Below are 22845 nucleotides of genomic sequence, written 5' to 3' on the forward strand. Positions count from 1 at the left end.
AAGAATGGCCCTTTTCAAGCAGCTCCGCCACTGCCGGGCGTTGCTTTTGGCAGAGCTGCGGCCGGCAGCAGGACCGGGGGTCAGGAGCGGCTCCGAGGTTCCGTTTCAGACTTTGCCAAAGGCCTTTCCTGGGAAAACGCAGGGAACGGGGCCAGGGGGAAGGGCCAAGGGGGAGCCTGCAGTGGGGAGAGGGTGGAGGGGGTTTGAGCCCAGGTCCTGTTGAACCCCCCCGGTTCTGACCCCTTCCTCCTGGGGCAGAGGCATCCCCGGAGGAGCAAAGAGCAGGGATTGCCCTGAGCTGGGGGCGCAGGGGCAGCGCTGGCTGCAGCTGGGGATGGGGGGAGAAGGTGCTGGGGGAGGCCAAGAGGGGTCCTGGGGAGGGTGCTGGGGGGATCAGGGCGGTGCTGGGGGGGCTCACAAAGGTACTGAAGGGGCTCAGGGTGATGCTGGGGGGTGATGCTGGAGATGGGGGATCACTAACATGCTCACGGGGATCAGGGTGATGCTTGGGGGGCCTCAGAGTGATGCTGATGGGGGGGTCACTATGATACTAAAGGGGATCAGGGTGATGCTGCGGGGGGGGGGGCGTCACTAAGATACTGAAGGGGATCAGGGTGATGCGAGGGGGGGGACTTATGGTGATGCTGGGGGGGTGATGCTGGAGATAGGGGGTCGCTAGCATGCTCACGGGGATCAGGGTGATGCTTGGGGGGCCTCAGAGTGATGCTGATGGGGGGGTCACTATGATACTGAAGGGGATCAGGGTGATGCCTGGGGGAGACACTCATGGTGATGCTGGGGGGGGGATGCTGGAGACTGGGTGCGGGGGTCACTAACATGCTGGCGGGGATCAGGGTGATGCCGGAGCAGCTCAGGGTGATGCCGGGGGTGATGAAGGAGGGGGGGGTCACAAAGGTAGTGAAGGGGCTCACGGTGATGCGGGGGGCTGATGCCCGAGGGGGGGTCACTGAGACGCTGACGGGGCCCCGGGGGGGGTCGCTGCAGAAGCGGGCCCGTAGAACCTTCCCCGGTCTCTGCTCCCCGACCCCCCCGGCCCTGCCTCCTCCCTCCGCCCGCCGCCCCCCCCCGGCCCTGGGCGGGGTTTGTCCCCGGCTCCGGGCGATGGCGGAGCCGGTGTGAGCGGCGCCGGGGCTGCAGCCGGCAGCGGCCCCCCCTGGCCCCCAGCCGCGGGGGGGTGCCGGGCCCCGCCATGCCCGCAGGCAGCAACGAGCCCGACGGCATCCTCAGCTACCAGGTGGGGGGGCAGCGGCCGGGGGGGCCGGTACCCCCGTGCGGCCGGAGGATGTTCCGTGCCTGCTCACTGCGGCATTGCCGATGGCGGGGGGGAGGCGTCTGCAAAGGGGGATGGGTGCATGGGGGGGGGTCTAAGGGGGGGGGGGGGGATGAGGGTGCTTGGGAGGTGGCTGTAAAATGGGGGCCGGGGATGGGGGGGGCGGGGGTTGGAGGCTTGCGAGGCATCTGCAAGGTGGAGATGGGGAGCGAGGGGTGCGGGAGGGATGTGAGCAGGGGAGGGAGGCACCTGCGCGGTGCCTGCTGGGGGGCTCCCCGCTGGGCCCCCCTTGTCCCCTGCATCTACGTGTGGTGATGCTGTGGGTCCTTTGGAGGGGGAACAAAGCCGCTGCCCCCCCCCCCCCCCCCCCACAGCGCCCCACAACAGCAGTCACGGGGGGGGGATGCTTTTGTGTCCACCAGGAGCTTTGTGCCCGGTGCTGGGGTGCAGCTGGGCTCCCCCCCCTCCCCTCTTTCAGCATCTCCTTGTCTGACCCCATGGGATTTGGCTGCGGGAGCTGCTCTTGGTGGCGAATGAGGTGGGAATTGATTCATCTGGAATGAGAGCTCATGGGAAGGAGTGAGAGGAATTCACACCTCCCCCTGCAAGCGCTGACAGGTCCCGATGATGCTCGGCTGGGACCTGCATCCTTCCCCTCACAGCCCCACTGTGGGGCCCTGGCCCCTCCCATTGCAAGCGCCTGGCTCCAGGCCCACCACAGCTTCAGTCCTGGTCCAGGACCTGGAGGGAGCCCAGGGAAGGATGGAGCCACCAGGATGTGGCTTTGTCCATTCAGGATGGAGAGGGGCAGGGAGGGGGTCTCCTGCTCCCCCTCCACTGCGGCCCCCGGTTTGGCTCTTGCTACCCTCATCCCGTAACACCACCAGGATCAGCGTTATCAGCCCCGTCAGGGTCAGTTGATGGCATTGACCTTCCCTCCCACTGCTCACGTGTGATGGGACAAGGGGGCTGGACCCAAGGTTTGTGTGGTCACAGGATGCTCTTGGCTTCCCCAGCACCAGGAGCACCCAAAGCCCAACCTGAGCCCCTCTGCTTTGTCCCCACTTACACCAGAGCTCCCCCAGGGCAAGAGGAGCGGCACTGGTCCGGGTGGATGAAGCAGCCTGGCAGCAGGATGGAGAGGGAAGGTACCCACAGGTGCTGGTACCCAGCCTGGGATGGGATAACATCCTGGAGCCATCCCTGCTTCCCGTCCATCCCAGCCCAACCCGACAGCTCTGGGAAATCCTTGAATCCTCCAGCAATTTCCTCAGGGAATTATCCCCTCTGAGCCCATTTGAGCGGCCTCACAGGGACCGAGCGAGTGTGGAATGGGGGCATTTCCTTCGGCCGCCTCTCCCTGCCAGGCTCGGGATGATTCTGGGAAGGGCGATGGGATACCCGCAGATGCCGCTTGTTCTGCTTCCTCCTGGGTTTGCTCCTGAAGCTTCAATGTCAATAATAGAGAAGCAGAGCCTGGATCAGGATGAGATTTGAGCTGATGAGGCCTCGGTGTCACCTTCCTCCCCTGTGCTATTTAACACCCTGGGTCACCTTTCACAGGTAACCTTTGTGCTGAGGACGTTCATAGGAGCAAACGAGCTGTTAGGATGGGAATAGCAGAACAGCTCAGCTGGAAAATGAAGCAGGGCTGCAAATGGTGAGGAGAGGGGAAAAGTCGCTTCCCTGGCCCTTTCTGTGCCATGCAAGGACCGGCTCTGCCTGATGGGGCTTCACTGCAGCACCAAAGGGATGGAGGCCGTGACTCTGTAATGATCGCTCCTTGTGCCCCTGCTGATGATGCTCTCGATGGTGAACCTGACCAGGGCTGGTGCAGTGATGGCCCTGGAGGAGTCACAGCCACGGAGCCATGGAATCAACCAGGGGGGAAAAGAGCTTCAAGATCCAGTCCAACCATTCCCAGCAGTGCCAAGGCCACCCCTGACCCATGGCACTGAGGCCTCGTCTCCACAGGGTGTGAGCACTCGCAGGGCCGGTGCCTGCAGCCCTGCCCTGGGCAGCCTGTTCCAATGCTGAGCACCCTCTGGGGCAGGAATTGTTCCTCAGCTCCATCTAAACCTGCCCTGGGGCAGCTTGAGGCCGGTTCCTCTTGTCCCATCCCTTGTTCCTTGGGAGCAGAGCCCAGCCCCATCCTGGCTCCATCCTCCTGTTGGGCACTTGTAGGGAGCCATAAGGTCACCAGTGCCCAGTGCAGGGGCACAACCCCTGCCCTGGCCCTGCTGTCGCACTGGTGCTGAGCCAGGCCAGGCTGCTGGGGGCTTCCTGGATGCCTGGGCACAACCTGCTCATGCTCAGCTCCATCCACCCAGCTCCTTGCCCATGAGCAGTTTCCAGCCGCTCTTCCCCACGCCTGGAGCGTTGCAGGGGGTTGTTGTGAGCCAAGTGCAGGACCCGGCCCTTTGCCTTCTTGAACCTCATCCCATTGGCACAGCCATGGATCCAGCCTGGCCAGATCCCCCTGCAGAGCTTCCCACCCTCCAGCCCCTCAATGCGCCCACCCAAGCGGGTGTCACCTGCAGGTTCACCGGGGGTACCCTGCATCCCCTCATCAATGGAGATACGGAGCAGCACCGGCCCCAGGGGACACCACTGGATGCGACACCATTCACCACCGCTCTTCAGGCTCTGCCACCCAGCCCTTTCCAACCCAGCGATGGATCCACCCATCCAGGCCACGAGCGGCCGGTTTCTCCAGCGGAGCACTGTAGGAGACAGTGCCAAAGGCTTTGCCAAGATCCAAACCGCCCAAAGGGCCACAGGCAGAGGGGTCACTGGGAAAAGGACGGGAACGCCGGAGGCGTCGTTATCAGGGCCAAAGCTTCCCCTTTGTGCCTTTATGGCTTGGAAACCGATGAAACGCCAGCACTGCAGAGGTTTTCTTTGCATGGGTGAACAGATTTTGGCTTTCCTTGGGCGTTTCTGCCCAGGCGGGCAAGGGAAGAGAAGCCCGGTGGCAGGAGCGTTTTCCTTAGCACTGAAGACATTCGTGGCCATGGGAAGCGCAGCCTCAAGAGGAGAAAGGAAAGGAGACCCCGAGTGTTTCCAGGAGGCCCTTCCAAAGCTGCAGCTGCGGCTCCAGTGTGAGATGTGGTTGGCTTTGAGGGCACCAGTCCTGGTAATCCCCTTCCCGGCCATGGTGGCAAAGGGAAAGAGAAGCAAAACGGCTCCTTTCTGCCTGCTCCTGTGCTGCTGCCGGGGCTGTTGAGGCACAGATGCTCCTCCTGCAGCACCGCCAGCGCCAGCCCCCAGCCCTGCAAGGCCAAACCCGATGCTCTCCATGCTCCAAGCAGATGAAGCTTCCCCCTTGCAGGCTCCTGAGCGCCTCCGGATGCTGTTGGTGGCCGTGCCCTGTGCCCAGTGAGCCGCGCAGGCACCACTGCGGAGGTGAAAGCTGCTGCCACCAGAAGGGCAGGGTTTGGGCTTTGGGGTTTCCCCCCCTTTCAGAAATCCCTTTTGGTCTTTGCAGGAAGGATCTGCAAGAACAAAGCGGGGGGAGGCAGGAGGGGGCTCCTGGGGGGTCCAAACCGCTCAGCCCTCCCCCTGCAGTAAACACCTCCAGGGTCCCAGTAGAGACAAGAGAGGTGCTGCTATAGGAGGAGGCACGCAGAGGGGTGATGCTCATGGACTCGCATGGATGCAGGGGTGGATGGGGGCTGGAGGGGGGTAGGGGAGCTCTGCACAGGGAGGACACGGAGGTGATTCAAGTCCTGCCTGACCAACCTGGAGGCCTTCTGTGGTGGTGCAAGTGCACCAGTGGGCAAAGGAAGGGCTGCGGGCGCCGTCTGCCTGGAATTTTGTAAAGCCTAAGGATGCTGAGGAGGGACCTGCACCAGGGGCTGGAGCAATGGGACAAGGGGTGATGGGTTCAGACTGGAACAGGGGAAGTTCAGGTTGGAGATAAGGGAGTTCTTCCCTGTGAGGGTGCTGGCACACTGGGATGGGCTGAATGGAGAAGGTTTGGATGCTCCATCCCATCAAGGCCAGGCTGGATGGGGCTTGGAGCAAGCTGCTCCAGTGGAAGGTGTCCCTGCCCGGGCAGGGGTTGGAGCTGGAGGAGCTTTCCAGTCCTTTCCAACCCAAACCACTCCATGATTCCATGATTCTATGATCCAGAGGGCAGCGGTCAATGGCTCAGTGTCTGGATGGACACCAGTGGTGACCCTCAGGGGTCTGTGCTGGCACCAGCACTGTTGGATACCTTCACCAACGACGCAGGCAGTGGGACTGAGGGCATTGCCACCACATCCGCAGGTGACTCGAAGCTGAGTGGCGCAGTTGACGTGTGCAAGGGGCAGGATGCAGGATGCAGGATGCAGGATGTAGGATGCAGGATGCCATCCAGAGGGCCTTGGTCAAGCTTCCATGCGAACCTCATGAGGTTTAATGGGGCCAAGTGCTGGGTCGTGCACATAGGTTGAGGCAGCCCCTGATATCAACACAGACTGGGGGCTGGAGGGGTAGAAGGGACCCCTGAGGAGAAGGAATTGGGGTACTGGTGGGTGCAAGATTGGACATGAGCGGGCAATGGGTGCTTGCAGAACAGAGGCCACCCCTATCCTGGGCTGCATCCAGAGGTGTCAAGCACCTTGATCCTGCCCCTTTGCTCTACTCTGGAGTCCTCAGCACAGCATGGACCTGATGGAGAGGGGCCAAAGGAGGGCACAGAAATGCTCTGAGGGACGGAGCATCTCTGCTGTGAGGAAAGGCTGGGAGCTGGGGTTGTTCCCAAGAGAGAAGAGAGCTCCTTAAAGGGAGACCTTACTGTGGGCTTTCAGGGCTTAAAAGGGGCCTATAAGGAAGATGGGGAGAGACTTCTCAGTAGGGCCTGTTGTGATGGGATGAGGCGTTATGGCTTGAAATGGAAAGAGCAGATTCAGGCTGGATGTGAGGAAGAAATCCTTTGCCATGAGGGTGGTAAAACCCTGGCACAGGCTGTGCAGGGAGGTGGTGGACGGATCCCTGGCCACATCCGAGGCCAGGCTGGACGTGGTTCTGGGGACCTGCTCTAGTTGGTGTCATCCCTGCCCATTGCAGGGGGTTGGACTCGATGAGCTTTGAAGGTCCCTTCCAACCCAAACCACTCCATGGTTCTACAAACCCGACTTGTGCCTTCTCCTCCTTGCTGAACAGAGACAGGACGAGGAGGCAGTGATCGACCAGGGAAGAACCAGCAATGTTGTCAACATCCACTATGAGAAGGAGGAGCTGGAAGGTGAGCGTGCGCTGGGATCCTGGTAGGGGACCACCAGCCCCGTGCGCAAGGTCCCTGCCACATCCTCACTTGGTGCAGCAAACCCCATTGAGCTCCTTAGTGAAGCAGCTCAGTTATCGCGGTGTTTGGGGATGCTCTGGCTGATAAAGAGAGGGGAAAAGCCCCCACGGGGCTGGGTAATTCAGGGCTTCTTTCCTCAAGGGGCTGCTCATGGCTCATTGGATGGAAGCATTGGATGGAACCGATTTATCTCTTGTCGCCCTGTTCCATTCCAAGCCTTTAAACACGGTCCCTGCTGCCGCAGGCTGCGCTGCTCAGCAAAGCTGGGCTTTGGGAACAGTCTCAGCACTGTCAGGGTGCTTTGGGATGAGCCAGAGCCCTCATTTGTCACTGTGGTGGCAAAGGTCGAGCGAAACAGGCCTGGAAAAGGGCAGCTCTGTGGCCGCCAGGGATGCAGGGATGTGAAGGGAAATCGCTGTTGCTCTGTGTTCCCATGTTTCGGCTGCGGCACCACCTCGGCAGCACCAAGTGATGCCAGCGCTGCTTTCCCGCAGGCCACCGGACCCTGTACGTGGGGGTGCGGATGCCGCTGGTGCGCCAGAGCCACCGGCACCACCGGCCCCACGGCCGCAAGGATCGGAAACGGGAACGGGAGAAGGATTCTGCCCCCGCGGAGCAGGGCGGCCACTGTGAGTCCTCCTGCAGCAGGGTGGGCGCTGGGTCTGCTGCAAGCAGGGGCCTGCCTGGCTCCCTGTTATCCCGAGGGAACGGGCGGAGGGAAAGACCCCCTTTTGCCAGGCTTTTCCCTCTTGTTTTGTTAGTTTAAGGCAGCGAAAGGGGGAGTCAAGTTGTTGAACCTCATCCCATCGGCCGGGGCCCAGCCTGTCCTGATCCCTGTGCAGAGGGATCCCTCTTGTCTTCCTGAATGGGATGCAGGCTTAAAGGGAAATATGGGGAAGGAAAGCAGCCCATCCCGTGGGAAGCTGGGGTGGATGCTTCTCCTTCCCCATGGCTCTGTGCAAGCGTCACAGACCCGGAGCAGAGGGAGCAGATGGACCATTCACGGCTGAGCTGATGCTGCTCCGATGCCCACTGGGCATGGGGGCGGATTGAGGCACAGTAACGGGACGGGGCTTTGTCTTCTGCCCCCAGACACCCCGTCCCAGCGGGTGCAGTTCATCCTCGGGACTGAGGAGGACGAGCAGCACGTCCCCCATGACCTGTTCACCGAGCTGGACGAGATCTGCCTCAAGGAGGGCAAAGACGCCGAGTGGAAGGAGACCGCGAGGTAAAGCCCCGCTGCGGGCCCTCCGGGATGAGCTCTTCCAGCTGCAGGAGCGGGCGTGCGGAGCCTCCTCCTCTTGGCACCTGCAGCTCCATCGATGGGGCTGGTCCGTGCCACGGGGCTGACGGTGCCCGGTGTCCGTAGGTGGCTGAAGTTTGAGGAGGATGTGGAGGACGGCGGCGAGCGCTGGAGCAAGCCCTACGTGGCCACGTTGTCCTTGCACAGCCTCTTCGAGCTGAGGAGCTGCCTCATCAACGGGATGGTGCTGCTGGACGTCTGTGCCAACAGCATGGAGGAGATCGCAGGTACCGCATCGCGCCCTGCGCTGCGCAGGGCAGCCCAAGGGAGGCCATTGACTCAAGGGCACATCCGTTGGGCTGGGAGCTGGGTCTGGGCGCAGGCGCGCAGCAGCCCCGCGGCTTTTCCTTCCCACAGGGGTCCTTTGGAAAGCAATGTGTGGGGTTAGAGGACATTCCCCAGCCAGAAAGCAGCGTGTCAGGGCTTAGCTCTTGGCAACGCGAGTCCGTGCAAGAGCTGAGCCCCAGTAAAGAAGCTCTTTTCTGCAAGTCGTTTCCTTTTCCTTTTCATTTGCCTTAACTTCAGGATGGAGGAGCTTGAAAGGCAGAGCTCATCAGTTAGCACTTATCAGTTTATCAGGCTGCCAATTTAGCAGCTTAGCAGTTCCCCGTTTATCAGTTCATCACTTTATCAATTTACCAGTTATCAGTTTAGCAGATATCAGTTATCAGTCTATCAGTTATCAGTTATCCGTTATCAGTTTATTACTTTATCAGTTCTCATTTTATCAATCAGTTTATTGGTTATCAGTTATCAGCTATCAGTTATCAGTTACCAGTTATCAGTTACCAGCTAGTTTATCAGTATCAATTATCAGTTACCAGTTATCAGTTATCAGTTTATCGGTTATCAGTTTTTTACTTTATCAGTTATCAGTTATCAGTTATCAGTGTATCGGTTATCAGTTTATCAGTTGTCAGTTTATTGGTTATCAGTTATCAGTTACCAGTTATCAATTATCAGTTATCAGTTATATCAGTTGCAGTTATCAGTTATCAGTTTATCAGTTACCAGTTACCAGTTTATCAGTTACCAGTTATCAGTTATCAATTATCAGTTATCAGTTATATCAGTTGCAGTTATCAGTTATCAATTATCAGTTATCAATCAGTTTCTCTGCCAGAGGATGGTTCTCAGCCAAAGGCATCCCTTCCCCTGCAGAGGCTGAACTCTATCGCAGCTCCTTGCTAAGCAAGACTGCGCCCAGGGTGTGCTGGGCTCAGGTCCCGGGGGTGCTGGGCTCAGGTCCTGGGGGTGCTGGGCTCAGGTCCTGGGGATGCTGACCTCAGGTCCTGGGGGTGCTGGGCTCAGCCCCATCCCTGCTCTGAGGGCTCCCTCCCCTTTGCCACCGCAGACCTGCTCCTGGGCCAGCAGGAGCAGTGCTCGGAGCTGGAGGAGCGCACGAGGGCGCGAGTGCGGGAGGTGCTCCTGAGGAAGCATCACCACCAGAACGAGCGGAAGCGGAACAACCTCCTCCCCATCGTCCGCTCCTTCGCCGACAGCAGCAAGAAGCAGTCGGAGCCGCACCTCCTCGAGAAGCCAGGTCGGCATTCCCATGGGACGAGCCGCCAGGAGAGGGGCTCTGCCATGCTTGGGTCCCGCTGGGCCCCCGTTGCTCCTTGCCCATCCTCCGGTGTCTTTGTCCTGCAGCCCAAGCACTCAGCCCGCATCCTTCCCCCACCACTGCAGAGGCTAAGAACGGGGTGCCCCCCGAGGCCAGCACCATGGATCTGAGCAAGGTGAGGCACACGGAGCCCGCCTGTGCCTTTAGGGCCGGATTTGCTCCTTCAGGCTCCGCTGCTCTTGGGGCTGTTGCCTGTAAAGCGCTTGCCGTGCCCAGGCGGAGCTGCACTTCCTGAAGAAGATTCCCACTGGAGCTGAAGCATCCAACGTGCTGGTGGGGGAGCTGGACTTCCTGCCCCAGCCCATCGTGGCCTTCGTCCGCCTCACCCCCGCTGTCCTCCTCTCGGGCATGACGGAAGTTCCCATCCCAACAAGGTTGGAATGAGGAGTGCAAAGGGTTTATTATAACCCCCCCAACAAACACCATCGACTGCATGCATCACCCTGGCATCCCAAGGGAAGAAGGCCACATTTCTCCCACTCACATCTCCTCACCGTTGCTTCTCCCTTCCCTGCTCTTTTAAACCCAATTTCCCAATGGAAGCTGGCCCCAAAGCTCCCTCTGTGATGGGGTTTGAGGAATTCCCAGCTCATCGCGGAGGCAGCGCCTACGCATCCCCTGTGGAATCTGGGACCTCCTGGGGCACTCCTGGAGCAAGGACCCGTCCTGATCTCCCTCTTGGTTTTCCCTGCCCAGGTTCCTGTTTGTTTTGCTTGGACCAGGAGGAAAAGCCCATCGGTACCATGAGATCGGCAGGTCCATGGCTACTATCATGACAGACGAGGTGCGCCGCGATAAGAAACATCTCCGGGTCCTATCTTCTCCTCTCCCTGTCCCTGTCTCAGTGAGGAGGAGGATTTGCTGTCAGCAATACCAAGAGCCCACCCTTTGCTCACATCCCAAAGCAAACACATGGATTCACATCACCTCCCATCCTGGAGGTGGAAATCCCACCTGGGGAGCATCCTGCACCTCATCCCAGGGTCCCCAGCACCCTCTCCCCACTGCTGGCTTCTCCCCTTGCAGCCTAAGGGGCTATGGGGGACGGGGCCTTGTGGAGGAGATGATAATGTGAGAGACGGGCAGGTTATTCCCAATGGGGGAACGTTTCCTGCCATTCCCAGCAGGATACTGGGAGGGCTTCCTGTGCTGGCTGGGGCAGGGGATGGGTTTTCCTCTCACCGGCTCTCTCCTGGGGGCAGGTTTTCCATGACGTTGCCTACAAAGCCAAGGACCGCGCCGACCTCGTGGCCGGCATCGATGAGTTCCTGGACCAGGTCACGGTGCTGCCGCCGGGAGAGTGGGATCCATCGATCCGAATCGAGCCCCCGAAAAGCGTCCCCTCGCAGGTGGGTGCTGCCGAAGGGAAAGGGGGGGCGCAGGGACCCGGTTTACACCGGCAGAAACGCAGCCCGGGAGCCAAACCAGCTCCTCACGGGTACCTGTCCTCATCCGACTCCCCAGGAGAAGAGGAAGATGCCCGGGGCGCTGGAGGACAGCGCTTCCCACAGCAAGCCGGAGAAGCACAGCGGCCCCGAGCTGGAGCGGACAGGGAGGTGGGAGCTGCGCGCCTGGGGCTGGGTTTGGGGGCTTCCTCCCCAGTGTGAGTGCGCATCCTCCCTTTCGGGGTCAGTGCAGGGCTGGGCAGGTCCGTGCCGGTGGATGCAGCCGCAGCATCACTGCCCGGGGCTGCTCTTGGTACAGGGGCAGAGGCATTGGTACCTGCGGGTAAAGCTCTGCTCCTTCTCAGAGCAAGGGACCGTTGCCATAGGAGGGGCTGGGCTCTAAGGTTTGGTCCTTCTCTTGCTGCTGGAGGTGTTTCTGTGCCTTGGTATAGAAAGGGATGAAGGGGAATGCTTCCTTTTAACAAGGGAAGGGGTTCTGTGCCGTGGCTGCCCTGCTGCCAAGGACACTCCGTGTGTCCTCCCAAAGCACAGTCCCTTCCTCTCCCTCGGTGCAGGCTCTTCGGAGGCTTGATCCTGGATGTGAAGCGGAAAGCCCCGTGGTTCTGGAGCGACTTTCGGGATGGTGTGAGCCTGCAGTGCCTGGCATCCTTCCTCTTCCTCTACTGTGCCTGCATGTCCCCCGTCATCACCTTCGGAGGACTGCTGGGGGAAGCGACCAAAGGCCACATAGTGAGCACCCCTCTCCTTGGCCCTGGGGGGGACAACACCCGAGGACAAGTCCTTGCTGCGCTGAATTTGCTTCGTGCTGGGCTTTGTCTGGGGTTTTCCTGCCCGTCTCTGATGCGCTGACTCCTTACCTCCCCGCACAGAGCGCCATGGAGTCGCTGCTGGGCGCATCCATGACCGGCGTGGTGTATTCCCTCTTTGCTGGCCAACCTCTCACCATCCTCGGCAGCACCGGCCCTGTCCTTGTGTTCGAGAAGATCCTCTACAAGTTCTGCAGGTAAGAAGGGGCTGGGCGCTGTGGGGGCTGTGGAAGGTGGCAGTGATGGGGAAAGGGGTTAGCAATAGCTGTTAGGTTTCGGTTGTCTTCTGTGACACGGGCATTGCCCACTGCTGCTCTCGTACGTGGTAGCGCAGGAGCCCTCAGTCCATGAAGGATGGATGGGGCTGTTTGGGGTTCTTGCAGTTGAAGTGTAGGAGAAGGAGAAACCCCACGGATGGGGATGCCCAAGGTGCTGGGATACGCTGGGTTTGGATGATCCTGATGAAAAAGCAGGAGCCTTTCCTGGGAAATGGCTGTTTTCTGTGCCAGTCCTTCGGTTGTGATGACTGATGGGGGATGAACCACCCTTCTTGCCATTCAACTTCCTCCCTAAGCCCCAGCTTGCCGGCAGCAGGTGACTGGGTGCCAAAGCAGCCACTTCCTGTGTTAGGGCATCAAGGTGACATGGGAGAGGTGTTGTGTTAACCCCTCCGTTAGCCTCCGAGGTGTTAACACAAGAACGGTTAATAACGGGCATTAGAGAATTGGCCAAAGTGCTCCCAAAGTGCTCCAGGCTCTTCCCAAAGGAAGGCCCAGCTCAGAGCCTGGTGCTGCCCTTTCCATCCTTGGCTTTCCCTGGGCTTTGGCTTTTCCACCCTCGGTTCTCCTTTGTCCCCCAGGGAGCACGCGCTCTCATACCTGTCCCTGCGAGCCTGCATCGGGCTCTGGACCGCCTTCTTCTGCGTCGTGCTGGTGGCCACCGACGCCAGCTCCCTGGTGTGCTACATCACCCGCTTCACCGAGGAGGCCTTCGCCTCCCTCATCTGCATCATCTTCATCTACGAGGCGCTCGAGAAGCTGAGTCACCTGCGAGAGACCTACCCCGTGCACATGCACAGCAAGCTCGACCTCCTCACCATCTACTAGTGGGTTCCTTCCCTCCTGCTCAGGGCTGCTCCTCCATCGCCTTTCCCTTACCCCTGGCTTGGATTCTCTCCCCCCAGCTGTAAGTGCGAGGCCCCGGCCCATCCCAGCAATGAAACCCGGCGCTTCTGGGACACCAACGGGATCAACGCGTCCAGCATCGCCTGGGAGAACCTCACGGTGACTGTAAGTGCCCTGTGCCGCAGGCACCAGGTCCAGGAGCATCCTCGTGGTACCCAAGACAGAGTCCTTCGGGTGACAACGATGGGCTTCAGCCTGTGCTGGTGCTGCTCTGCTTCCATGGGATGTGCGGATGTAACCCGCTTGGTCCAGGGAAGGGGAGGCCCCCTTGTCCTGCCCACCTTGTGCCCAGCACCATGGGGAGTAGCCTGGTTGCAGGGTGATGTTTCTGGCCAGGAGCAAGGTCTAGGGGGTGGTTTGGGTGCTGCAGCACTCACAGGGCTTGAGTTCATGCTGGAAGGTGGTACCTGGCTTCCTCAGTTGGGTCCTAGGAACTCCAGTCCTTGCCTTCCCATTCCCTGCGGGCACATGCAGAAACTGGAGCGTCTGAGCCACCTCTTGGGCTATTGCTGCCCAAAGCGGAGCCCAGGCACAGGGCAGGAGGCTCTTATGGGCATCTCCATCCCCCTGTGGCCAGCCCCGCATTGGGAAGGGATGGTTTGTCTCTTCTCCATTGGTACCGTGGTTGTTTCGGCCTGCCTGCCTTGTTCCCTCCTTATCCCCAAGAGCTTCCAGGTTTCCTTCCCCTCTGCTGTCTCCCCAGCCACAGGTACCTGCCATTCGCACAGAGGACGTGCCATGGGTCTCGTGTTATGGTGTCCCACCAGAGCCCAGCTCTGCTCTCCTCTGATCCATGTCTCACTTGTTTGGCTGCTGCTGCTGCTCCATAAATCTCAGCCTCCAGCAGCCGCAGCCACGGGGTCACGGATCTTGGACCAAGATCCTCAGAGCTCCCCGGTTTTCCTTGCTGCACGAGCCCTGCCTCTGTGTCCCGGTGCTCTGTTTCCCCAGGAATGTCGCTATGCGCACGGAGAGTTTCGAGGACCCGCATGCGGACGCAACGGCCCCTACGCTCCTAACGTCCTCTTCTGGTGCTGCATCCTCTTCTTCTCCACCTTTGTCCTGTCGAGCTTGTTGAAGAAGTTCAAAACCAGCCGTTACTTCCCAACCAGAGTAGGTGGAAGATGGGGACCAGCAGCAGCCCCCACTTTGCGCAGTGGCTTCCCTGGAGCACGTTTTGCCACCGCTTGGTCACCTTGACCAAGGTCTCCATCAGCGTGGATGCTCCTCACTCCTCTCCAGGAGCAGCAGTTCCCACCTCCTCACCTGCCTCGTGACCTGCCCTGAGCTCTGCTTCTTTGTGTCTTTGTGCTGATGGTTGGGGTTTTCCCTTGGGAAATCAGGCCTTCCCTGTTTTCCACCCTCTGGGCTCAGTGTTGGTTCCAATGTGGAGCTGCCATAGGAAAAGACGCTGTTTCTTCCTTTTGAGGTCCAAACGATGCCTTACCCCCCTGTTAGCTGTGAGTGTGGCGTAGGGGCAGACTTCGGCCTCATTAGCTTGTAAGAGTGCTTTTAAGGCTGGCATTGACTCAACCCTTTCCCACCTCATTCAACTTCTGTCAGCGCCTGGCACCAGATCTCAAAGGGACAACCCCAGCACCAGAACCCAACCAAGGGATTTGCCTGCCCGGCGCAGAGCAGGGGGGGCTTTGTTAACCAGGCTTAACGCTGACCATGCCCCCAGGCCCATTCCTTCCACCTCCTGTTATGGCCCCGGTTGCCCGGCCCCTCTCAGCTCTGGTTTCTCGCCCCAGGTCCGCTCCACAGTGAGTGACTTTGCTGTCTTCCTCGCCATCGTCGTCATGGTGCTCATTGACTTCATGGTTGGGATCCCATCACCGAAGCTCCACGTCCCCCATATGTTCAAGGTACTGGAGGGGTCTGAGCAGGTCGCAGCCCCTGGGATGCCACCACAAGGTGATGCTGGGGCAGGAGATGATGCTGGTGCCTGACCAGGTCCTTTTCCAGCTCCAAGGGTGCTGTTCCCTTCTGGAAACAAGACAAGAGCCCCTAGACAAGATACCTCCAGCAGAAGGGTCTATAGGTGCTGGCAGTGGCCGTGCTGAGCCCTATGGAGGGGCTGACACGAAGCCAGGGTGGGAAGCGCTTTGGCATGGGTTGGAGGGTAACATCAGAGGCAATGAAGGTGCTGGGCTGGGGCAGGGCGCTGAGGTGTGTGCTCTGTTGCAGCCCACCAGAGATGACCGCGGGTGGCTCATCAACCCCATAGGACCCAACCCGTGGTGGACGGTGTTGGCCGCGCTCATCCCAGCTCTGCTCTGCACCATCCTGATCTTCATGGACCAGCAGATCACTGCCGTTATCGTGAACAGGAAGGAGCACAGGCTGAAGGTCAGGGGCTGCTCGAGGTGACCCCATCCCCAACCCTCTGCAGAAGCTCCTGACCCAAGGGCTTTGTGAAGGCGTTGCTTTGGGGAACGGCTGCTATGGGGCAGGAGGCTCTCCTGCATTAATGGTGACACAGGAGGATGAGGGATCTTTGGGATCAGAGCCATTGCAAGCAGGGCAGGATGAGGGATCTTTGGGATTGGAGCCATTGCAAGCAGGGCAGGATGAGGGATCTTTGGGATCAGAGCCATTGCAAGTGGGGCAGGATGAGGGATCTTTGGGATCAGAGCCATTGCAAGTGGGGCAGGATGAGGGATCTTTGGGATCGGGGCCATTGCAAGCAGGGCAGGATGAGGGATCTTTGGGATCAGAGCCATTGCAAGCGGTGGAAATTTCCCCACGGGTGAAAAAGAGTCCATTTTGGGGGTATTTTTGGCCGTAGATACCACACAAACTCTCCAAAGCCACCTTGAGCCCCTGCCTGGTGCGTGCGCAGAGACTGCAGACATCCTTCTTCCCAGCTCTAGTTTTAGATTGTTAAGAAGTCGGCTTGAGCCCAGCCTGTGGCGTGTCCTTGCTCTGGGATGCTCTGTGCTGTTTTGCTCCCTGCAGAAAGGATGCGGGTACCACTTGGACCTTTTCATGGTGGCCGTGATGCTGGGGGTGTGCTCCGTGATGGGGCTGCCCTGGTTTGTGGCTGCCACCGTCCTGTCCATCACCCACGTGAACAGCCTCAAGGTGGAGTCCGACTGCTCAGCACCAGGAGAACAGCCCAAGTTCCTGGGGATCCGAGAGCAGAGGGTCACGGGCTTGATGATCTTTGTGCTCATGGGCTGCTCCGTCTTCTTCACGTCTGCCTTGAAGGTAAGAGGGCAACGCAGAGCACCCCCCGACCGTGGGCTTCTTGGGGGCTGTTCAAGCACAGTCTCTGAGGAGTAGTCGTGGGATGCAGGAGGAAGATGCTGATCCCAGGCCTTGGTGCTTGACCCATGATGGGCACCTTCACACCCCACTGCGTGGTGCTCGAGGACACTGCCTGAACCTGAAAGCTCACCCATGCCTAGGGGTGTACCCAGAGCAGTAAATCTGCTCCTTTAGAGCAGGCAGCACTTGACTGGCTGCAATTTGCTCCCCAGATGCCTCAGTGCAGCCGTTCCCAGGAGCTGAACACACCGACAGCAGCCCCATGGGCTTCCTTGCGCATCATGGGATCGTAGAAGAGTTCAGGTGGGAAAGGGCCTTAAGATCTCCAGTTCCAACTAGATCTTAGGCTCAAAGGAGACCCTCATCTTTAGGCTCAAAGGAGACCCTCATCTTTAGGCTCAAAGGAGACCCTCATCTTTAGGCTCAGAGGAGAGCCTCATCTTTAGGCTCAAAGGAGACCCTCATCGTTAGGCTCAGAGGACACCCATCACTTTTTGCCTCAAGAACACAGGAAAATGTTTCTCTTTAGGTGCAATCACCCATTTTCCTCCAACCCTTCTAGAAACCAGGATTATTCGGATGCAGCCAGGCCCCTAAAGCAGAGCATCAGCTCCTCGCACGCTCCACATCACTGCTGGTTGAAACCCCCCTTGAAGCCAGTGGAAACTGGGAGGCCGGAGGTGGTTTTAGGCAGCGCCTATAGGGCAGTGACCCCCCTGACCATGTGCTTTAACCCAGTCCATCATTGCATTGTCCTTTGCAGTTCATCCCAATGCCTGTGCTCTACGGTGTCTTTCTCTACATGGGGGTGTCGTCGCTCAGAGGAATTCAGGTACGGAATTGCAGCACTTCTGCCCTTGGGAGCTCAGCTCCATGGAAGCGGCACAGGGAAAACCATGGGCAGGCAGGAAATGAGGGTGTTTTGTGCAGGAAGAGGGCTGCTGGAGGTGGAGGAGGTCCATGGGGCTGGGAGGAGCAGGTAGGTTGGGCTCTGCTCCATGGATTAGGGCAGTGTTTTGGGGATGTGGAAATGAGGGATTCATAGAATCAACCAGGGGGGAAAAGAGCTTCAACATCATCAGTTCCAACCATGCCCAGCCCTGCCGAGGCCACCCCTGACCCATGGCACTGAGGCCTCGTCTCCACAGGGTGTGAGCACTTGCAGGGCCGGTGCCTGCAGCCCTGCCCTGGGCAGCCTGTTCCAATGCCTGAGCACCCTCTGGGGCAGGAATTGTTCTTCAGCTCCATCTAAACCTGCCCTGGGGCAGCTTGAGGCCGGTTCCTCTTGTCCCATCCCTTGTTCCTTGGGAGCAGAGCCCAGCCCCTCCTGGCTCCATCCTCCTGTCAGGCACTTGTAGGGAGCCATCAGGTCCCCCCTGAGCCTTCTCTTCTCCATCTGAACCCCCCAGGTCCCTCAGCCATTCCCCATCACCCTTGGGCTCCAGGCCCTGCACCAGCCCCATTGCCCTTCTCTGGCCCTGCTCCAGCCCCTCAAAGTCTCTCTTGCAGTGATGGACACTGCCCGTTGTCAATGCAGAGGGACTGCAATTCCCTTTGGGAGCTGGGAATCCTTGCTGGGGGATTCAGCTCTCATGGGCAAGCCAGGCTATGGATGGGCAAATGGGAGCTGCTCCCAGGAGGAACACGGAGGGATCCAGGATTTCCCCCCGCAAGCAGGATCCCGAAGGCTCCCTCCTCATCTCCACAGCCCCACGGTGCTGATTTCTCCCTTGTCCCTTGCAGTTCTTCGACCGCTTGAAGCTGTTCTGGATGCCGGCGAAGCACCAGCCGGACTTCATCTACCTGCGGCACGTCCCCTTGCGGAAGGTGCATTTCTTCACCTTGATCCAGCTCATCTGCCTCGTCCTGCTCTGGGCCATCAAGGCTTCCCGGGCTGCCATCATCTTCCCCATGATGGTAAGAGCCGGGGCTGCTCGGAGGGAGGTGCAGCATCGCCTCCGGCCTCACCGCGCCTTCCCCCTGCGCTCCCGCAGGTTCTGGCGCTCGTCTTTGTCCGGAAGGTGATGGATTTCTGCTTCTCCAAGCGAGAGCTCAGCTTCCTGGATGACCTCGTGCCGGAGAGCAAGAAGAAGAGGTTGGACGATGCCAAAAATGAAGCCAAAGAAGAGGAGGTAACGCCTGGACGTCACCCTCGGGCTGCGAGGCTGCCTCTGCCCCAGCTTGGCTTGAACTGCTGGGGGAAGAGCAGCACTCAATGGATCCTTACAGCCCGGATCCTACATCGTAGCCTGTTCTTCGTCAGCAGTGAGCTTAGCACCAGAATGGGGGGTCCCTCAGAACGGGTTTCTGCTGATCCCGGTGGTGGTTATTGCCACCGGAAGGTTTGCTCGTGACGGTGTTTTTAGCACCACCACCATTTACTTGGTGTGGGAGACCCTTCCCCTGCCGCGCTCGCAGCTCAAGCTGCTGTTGGGCAGGAGAGGGCAGCTCCCAGTGGGTTTACTGGGTTCAGGTGGGTCAGAGAGCCGGAGGGCAGCAGGGAGAGCAAGGATAACAGGAAGGGATTCTACAGGTACACAGCAAACAAAAAACAGACCAGGGACAACACAGGCCCCTGAGGAAGCTCTCGGGAGAACTGGCTGCACAGGGCTCGGAGAAGGCTGAGGTTCTGAACGACTTCTTTGCCTCGGTCTTCACTGGCAAAGGCTCCAACCACACCACCCAAGTCTTAGAAGGCAGACGCAGGGACTGTGAGAATGAAGACCTTGGGCCCACTGTAGGAGAGGATCTGGCTCGAGACCATCTTCAAAATCTGAACGCGCACAAGTCCATGGGACCTGATGGAATCCATCCGCGGGTCCTGGAGGAGCTGGCGAATGAAGTTACTAAGCCACTGGCCATCGTATTTGAAAAATCCTGGCAGTCAGGTGAAGTTCCCCACGGCTGGAAAAAGGGAAATATAACCCCCATTTTCAAGAAGGGGAAAATGGAAGACCCAGGGAATTACAGACCAGTCAGTCTCACCTCTGTGCGTGGTAAAATCTTGGAGCACATTCTCCTGGACAACATGCTAAGGCACATGATAAACAGCAAGGTGCTTGGTGACAGCCAGCATGGCTTCACTAAGGGGAAATCCTGCCTGACCAATTTGGTGGCCTTCTATGCTGGGGCTACAGAACTGATGGACAGGGGTAGAGCAGTTGACGTCATCTACCTGGACTTGTGCAAAGCGTTTGACACTGTCCCACACGACATCCTTCTCTCTAAATTGGAGAGAGATCAATTTGATGGATGGACCACTCGGTGGATAAAGAACTGGCTGGACGGCCGCACACAAAGAGTTGTGGTCAATGGCTCGATGTCCGGCTGGAGACCAGTAAAGAGTGGTGTCCCTCAGGGATCGGTGTTGGGACCGGTCTTGTTCAATATCTTCATCGCTGACATGGACAGTGGGATTGAGTGCGCCCTCAGCAAGTTTGCCGATGACACCAAGCTGTGTGGTCCGGTTGATATGCTGGAGGGAAGGGATGCCATCCAGAGGGACCTCGACACGCTTGTGAGGTGGGCTGATGCCAGCCTTATGAAGTTCAACCATGACAAGTGCAAGGTCCTACACCTGGGTCGGAGCAATCCCAGGCACGGCTACAGACTGGGCAAAGAAGAGATTCAGAGCGGCCCTGCAGAGAAGGACTTGGGGGTGCTGGTCGATGAGAAAATGAACATGAGGCAGCTGCAGTGTGCGCTTGAAAAGCCCAGAAAGCCAACCGTATCCTGGGCTGCATCCAAAGGAGCGTGACCAGCAGGGCGAAGGAGGTGATCCTGCCCCTCTACTCTGCTCTTGTGAGACCTCACCGGGAGCATTGTGTGCAGTTCTGGTGTCCTCAACATAAAAAGGACATGGAACTGCTGGAACAAGGCCAGAGGAGGCCACGAGGATGATCAGGGACTGGAGCACCTCCCGTATGAAGACAGGCTGAGGAAGTTGGGGCTGTTCAGCCTGGAGCAGAGAAGCTGCGTGGGGACCTAATAGCAGCCTTCCAGTACCTGAAGGGGGCCTATAGGGATGCTGGGGAGGGACTCTTCATCAGGGACTGTAGTGACAGGACAAGGGGTAACGGGTTAAAACTGAAACAGGGGAAGTTTAGATTGGATCTAAGGAGGAAATTCTTTCCTGTTAGGGTGGTGAGGCACTGGAATGGGTTGCCCAGGGAGGTTGTGAGTGCTCCATCCCTGGCAGTGTTCAAGGCCAGGTTGGATGAAGCCTTGGGTGGGATGGTTTAGTGAGAGATGTCCCTGCCCATGGCAGGGGGGTTGGAACTGGATGATCTTGAGGTCCTTTCCAACCCGAGCTATTCTATGATTCTATGATTCTATTTGGCCCTTTCACCGCAGGAGTCCCGCAAGATGATGGAAGCTGCTGCTGCGAGTTCAGTGCAGCTGCGTCTGCTGGGCAAGAGCAGCAAATTGGATGTCCCGAAGCCGAGCAGTGAGAGGTGAAGCCCCAAGGCAACGTTAACTGGAAGGGGTTTGGTTCCGTTCCCTCCACTTGCATCTTCCTTGAGCATCCCCTGGCCCCGGCCGGGCGGGTGAATGGGTATGGGCGGCGCTGCAGGAGGTGATGGAGGGCTCAGGTCTGACCCCAAACCTTGCATCCTCAGTGACTTTATGGTACCTGGAGGTGCTCAGCCCTGAGGAGCTGCAGGCGTGACCTGCACCAGCAGAGGCTCAGGAGAAAGCCTTTGCCCCCCCAAACTGGGGCAGACCTCCCCTGCTTGCGCTGCCCTTGGGTTCCCCAATGACGGACTGATGCGAAGGCAGCGGAGCCAGCAGCTCCTATGGGCACGGGTGGCTCTGAGACCCCCTCCTGTAGGTCTGACCCCTAAAACCCCTCTTGTGGGGCTGATCCCTAAAACCCCTCTTGTGGGGCTGACCCCTAAAACCCCTCTTGTGGGGCTGACCCTTAAAATACCTCATGTAGGGCTGACCCCTAAAACCCTTCTTGTGGGGCTGACCCCTAAGACCCCTCTTTCAGGGCTGACCCCTCTGAGATCAACATCTCGGACGAGATGCCGAAGACGGCCGTGTGGAAAGCGCTCACCATGGACACGGAGACGCTCTGACCGTGGGCTGGGAACAGGTAAAGGACGGGTGCGGATGGGGCCGCGCTCCTGGGCGCCTTCCCCATGCTCCGGCTGGGAAGGGGCAGCGATGCCCATGGCACACACGGCCGGTGGGTCCCCACTGGTGATGCTCTCCCTGTCTCCCCTCTCCCGGTTTCCCTGTTCAGGAGCCTGGATTTGGAAGGGGAGGAGGACGTGCTCAGGGATGTGCCAACCGACACGGGGAGAAGCCGCTTCTGTCACCGGAGGGTTCCCATTGAATCCATGGGGATGGCTTTGAGTCACCCTCGGTGCTCCGGGCGTTCTGTGTCTCTTGACCAGGCTGAGGAGCCCATGGAGCCCATGGGAGCTGGGTGTACACGTGCGGGGTGGTGCGGTGCCGAGGGGCCCCGCTGCCCCTCTCTATTTTGTACTAATTCCTCCATTCCCCTCCTTTCTGGTTTCCAAACACACACTCGGAATGTACAGCCCCATCCTCTGCTCTGCTTGACGCGCTCTGTGCTGGTTTTCATCGTGCCTGCGGGTCGGGGTCCGTGCTTTAGCTCCATTGGGAGCATCCAAGGAGTTGGGTTGAGGCCAAGGAAAAGACTTTGCTCCCCATGCTCCAGATGGACACCAGAGCCTGTTCCAGTCTGAACCCATCGCCCCTTGTCCCATCGCTCCAGCCCCTGCTGCAGGTCCCTCCCCAGCATCCCTGTAGCCCCCTTCAGCCACTGGAAGCTGCTCTGAGCTCTCCACGCAGCTTCTCTGCTCCAGCCCCGATGTTCTCAGCCTGGCTCCTATGGGAGCTGCTCCAGCCCCTGAGCATCCTCCTCTGACTTGTTTCTGGCTCCTCATGGCCTCCAGGGGCACAAGCATCAGTTCTGGTGCTGCTGCACGGCCCCAGGCCCTGCTCTGTGTCACAGGAGGCTTCTGCTCTCACACAACATCCAAAGGCGACCTTTGGGTGCTGCTGCTCAACGGTTTGGTGCAAAGACACCAGAGCTCCTATAGGCAAGTGCCAGGGACCCAAAACCTGTGCACTGGTCACTGCTGCTCCTGGGGGGTGGTGGAGGGGGTTTGGGTTGGATTGGTTTAGGTTGGGTTGAGTTGGGATGGGTTGGGTTGGATTGGGTTGGGTTGGTTTAGGTTGGGTTGGGTTGGGTTGGTTTGGGTTGTGTTGGTTTGTGTGGGGTGGGGTTGGGTTGGTTTGGGTTGGGTTGGTTTGTGTGGGGTTGGATTGGGTTGGTTTGGGTTGGTTTAGGTTGGGTTGGTTTAGGGTGGGTTGGGTTGGTTTGGTTTAGGCTGGTTTAGGTTGGGTTGGGTTGGTTTAGGTTGGGTTGGGTTGGTTTAGGCTGGTTTAGGTTGGGTTGGGTTGGTTCAAGTTGGGTTGGGTTGGCTCCTGGGGACCTTAGGACGTGCTGGGCTGCGGGGCCCTTCTCTGTGGGCAGCATTTAGGGATCCTGGGATGCCCAATTGTGATGGAGACCCCCAAAGCTGGTCCCTGCCCTGGTCTCCATAAGGTGCGTGTGGGGACATTGCTATGGCAACCATGGATGCGTTTCAGCGGCACAGCCCCACAGCTGGGATCCATGAGCACCCTCC

The 22845-nt window shown here is 59.0% G+C and overlaps 1 protein-coding gene across 9 annotated transcripts; it reads left to right on the plus strand.

The window, feature by feature from the left end:
- Positions 1-1106: 1106 nt before the first annotated feature.
- SLC4A8 (solute carrier family 4 member 8) lies at positions 1107-21736 on the plus strand. Of its 9 annotated transcripts, XM_065659560.1 has the most exons (25): positions 1107-1255; positions 6443-6524; positions 7079-7213; positions 7677-7812; positions 7954-8114; positions 9242-9430; positions 9538-9626; positions 9728-9885; positions 10208-10295; positions 10714-10860; positions 10976-11067; positions 11472-11646; positions 11787-11920; positions 12583-12828; positions 12907-13012; positions 13859-14020; positions 14662-14775; positions 15098-15259; positions 15869-16120; positions 16944-17012; positions 17924-18097; positions 18175-18312; positions 20534-20634; positions 21174-21278; positions 21429-21736. In XM_065659560.1, exons 1-24 carry the CDS (start codon positions 1211-1213, stop codon positions 21259-21261), a joined length of 3243 nt encoding a protein of 1080 aa, XP_065515632.1. In that variant the 5' UTR covers positions 1107-1210; the 3' UTR covers positions 21262-21278; positions 21429-21736. The 9 variants fall into 9 exon arrangements, 7 of the variants coding, with proteins under 7 accessions (XP_065515632.1, XP_065515627.1, XP_065515628.1 ...); XR_010608169.1 differs by lacking the exon at positions 21429-21736 and adding an exon at positions 20800-21007 and having other exon boundaries at positions 12907-14020; positions 21174-21260; XM_065659555.1 differs by having other exon boundaries at positions 12907-14020.
- Positions 21737-22845: the final 1109 nt, after the last annotated feature.

This window comes from Lathamus discolor, chromosome 23, assembly GCF_037157495.1.
Source record: "Lathamus discolor isolate bLatDis1 chromosome 23, bLatDis1.hap1, whole genome shotgun sequence".
Taxonomy (NCBI): Eukaryota; Metazoa; Chordata; class Aves; order Psittaciformes; family Psittacidae; genus Lathamus; species Lathamus discolor.